The 3,000-nt window shown below is 19.1% G+C and overlaps 1 protein-coding gene across 1 annotated transcript in view; it reads right to left on the bottom strand.

The window, feature by feature from the left end:
- Window positions 1-746, bottom strand: part of LOC124805774 (galactosylgalactosylxylosylprotein 3-beta-glucuronosyltransferase 3-like) — a 4,718-nt gene extending 3,972 nt beyond the window's left edge. The window contains exon 1 of the mRNA XM_065799517.1: window positions 598-746. Within this exon, the coding sequence (XP_065655589.1) occupies window positions 598-688 (91 nt within the window). The 5' untranslated portion in view covers window positions 689-746. The remainder of the gene's footprint in view (window positions 1-597) is intronic.
- Window positions 747-3,000: the final 2,254 nt, after the last annotated feature.

Genomic DNA, 3,000 nt, shown 5'->3' with positions numbered 1-3,000 from the left:
AATGTTGTTATGTATATATTATATATATACATATATACATAAATATATATATACATATATACATATATACATATATATATATATATATATATATATATATATATATATATATATATATATATATATACATATATATATATATATATATACATACATATATATATATATATATATATATATATATATATATATATATATATATATATATATATATATATATATATATATATATATATATATATATATATATATATATATATATATATATAGTACTAATAATATAATACTGAACTTAAGTAAAGAAAAACTTTGATGTATAAATTGACTAATGGTCAGTGTTTGGGAAAGCAAAATCTATAAATAGAAAAAGAACTTTTTTTTTACATTATTCTTTGTTTTGATTTTTTTATTTTTCTAAAAAAAATGTCCATATACTTAATTCCTAATCTTGTTAAGAAGTAATGTAATTGATAACATCACCTTTTAAAAGGGACAAACAACAAACATTAAAAGGGACCAATTGATGTTTCTAGTTGTTGCAGAAGTATTAAAGCATGATAGAGATCTATTACTATAATAAAGAAATTAAAAACATACCAGGTCGGCATAATGAATATAATACTATGAATAAACAGCAAACAATCACTGCAGGAAATAGTAGAACTTTTCTTTGAAACCACCAAATCATAATACTGTATTTTAAAATTAATCAGTAAATCAATATATTTCACTTTATTAATTGCATATATTAGTTTTTATTAATTGCATATATTAGTAGAAAATCACTTAACAAAATTTTTTTTTCATTTTACACTGTGTTTCGTCAATAAAGACTCATCAGAAATAATATATAATTGTTCTGTTCTTTTAAGAACATTGAGCACTCTATTTGGTAGAATAAATTTTAAAGTTGTTTAAATATATATATATATATATATATATATATATATATATATATATATATATATATATATATATATATATATATATATATATATATATATATATATATATATATATATATATATATATATATATATATATATAGTGTACATTTACATACTGATGATGCTTAAAGACCTACAATAGTATAAAACAATAACTGTAAAATAATAATAACAAATATAACTATATATATACTAATAGTAATGATAATAGTTAATATAATAGACAATCATAACAAAGTAGTAAAAAGTTAACAATTAGTATTAAATAGTAATACTAATAGTGGATTAGCAGCAAAAATAACAATATCAAAGGTATGGTAAGATAATAAGCATTATTAGTAAGAAGAAGACAATGTTAGTAGAAAGTTAGGTATATATATGGTAGCATGTTAGGTCCAACATTATTTTTACTATATATCAATGATATAACCATTATTTTTAATAACTTGATTGCTCTTTAAAGCTTTATGCTGATGACATCAAGTTATAAAGTTCATTTTGCAATACGGACCATAGCCATCACTTAGTTAATGCTCTTGATAACGTTGTACTTTGGTTCAAAACATGGCAACTACCTATTTCTACCAGTAAGTGTTTTGTTTATAGGATTGCGCCTGCTTGATCAAGAAAATTCATTAACTTTAACTATAAGCTAGGAGATCGTTAAAATTAAAAATTAATTTTAACGATCTCCTAGCTTATCTTTAATGCAATGTTAAAATTAAATTATTTTAACATTGCATTAAAATTGAGTATATATATATATATATATATATATATATATATATATATATATATATATATATATATATATATATATATATATATATACATTTTAAATGTTGACATCTTTAATAGATTTTATTTGTATAAATATTTTAAAATAATACTCATTTTATGGATTAATTTCTATTTGTTAAAAATATATTTATTTTTACGATATTTCGAGGGAATATTGATACCCTCGTTATCAAGTATATTAAAATTTTTTAATAAATATACTTGATAACGAGGGTATCAATATTCCCTCGAAATATCATAAAAATAAATATATTTTTAACAAATAGAAATTATCAAATATATTAAAAATTTTTGATATACTTGATAATGAGGGTATCAATATTCCCTAAAAATATTGTAAAAATAAATATATTTTTAACAAATAGAAATTAATCCATAAAAAGAGGTTTTATTTTAAAATATTTATATATATATTTTTATATATATATATTTTTTATTGATTTTTTTTTTTTTTAATTTTATTTTTTATTCATTTAAATATATTTATACTTTATATATTAAATTTAATGTATTTCTTAATGTAATGTAATTAAATAATGTAGTATTTAATATTTTAAAATTAAAATTTTAAAATATTAAATACTATATTATTTAATATTTTAATTATATTTTTAATTATTTTTTTTATTATTTTATTCTTAGTTATATTATTTCAGTACTTTTTTTTAAACTTTTTATTGTTATATTAAACGCATATACACACATACCTACATATATACCCGTACACATACATACATACATACCTTCACACATACATATATATACACACAATAAACATATACATAACATCCCATGCAAATGCACTGTTCAACAAGTAGATCATTTGATCTCATTTCATTATTTTTGAAAGACTTTATAGTACATCCAAGTCAAAGCTATTTGGTTAAAAGTGGATTAAACTCATAGACTTATTTTGTAGATTTATAAGGTTCTTTTTGTTTAAAGAATAATTCTGTCCACATATCTGGCATCCATAGTTAAGGTGTGACCCAAAGATGGCATACCAGATATCTATTAAGGTTTCATAGTCTACATTGTGTCTTACCTTTGCTAACATCCCATTTGGACAACTCGGTTTTATAGAAATCGACTTTAATTGATGATTAAACAAAAGGTTTTCATTAAAAAATCATCTAAATCCTAATTATAATGTTATATAATGTTAAGAATAAAAATCAAGTTTTGTTATCTTTTGATACGGAAGAATATTTGCATAACTTTATTAGTAAAATATTAAATGTATTATAGAATC

This window comes from Hydra vulgaris, chromosome 06, assembly GCF_038396675.1.
Source record: "Hydra vulgaris chromosome 06, alternate assembly HydraT2T_AEP".
NCBI lineage: Eukaryota > Metazoa > Cnidaria > Hydrozoa > Anthoathecata > Hydridae > Hydra > Hydra vulgaris.
This window is presented reverse-complemented; position numbering and strand designations above follow the sequence as displayed.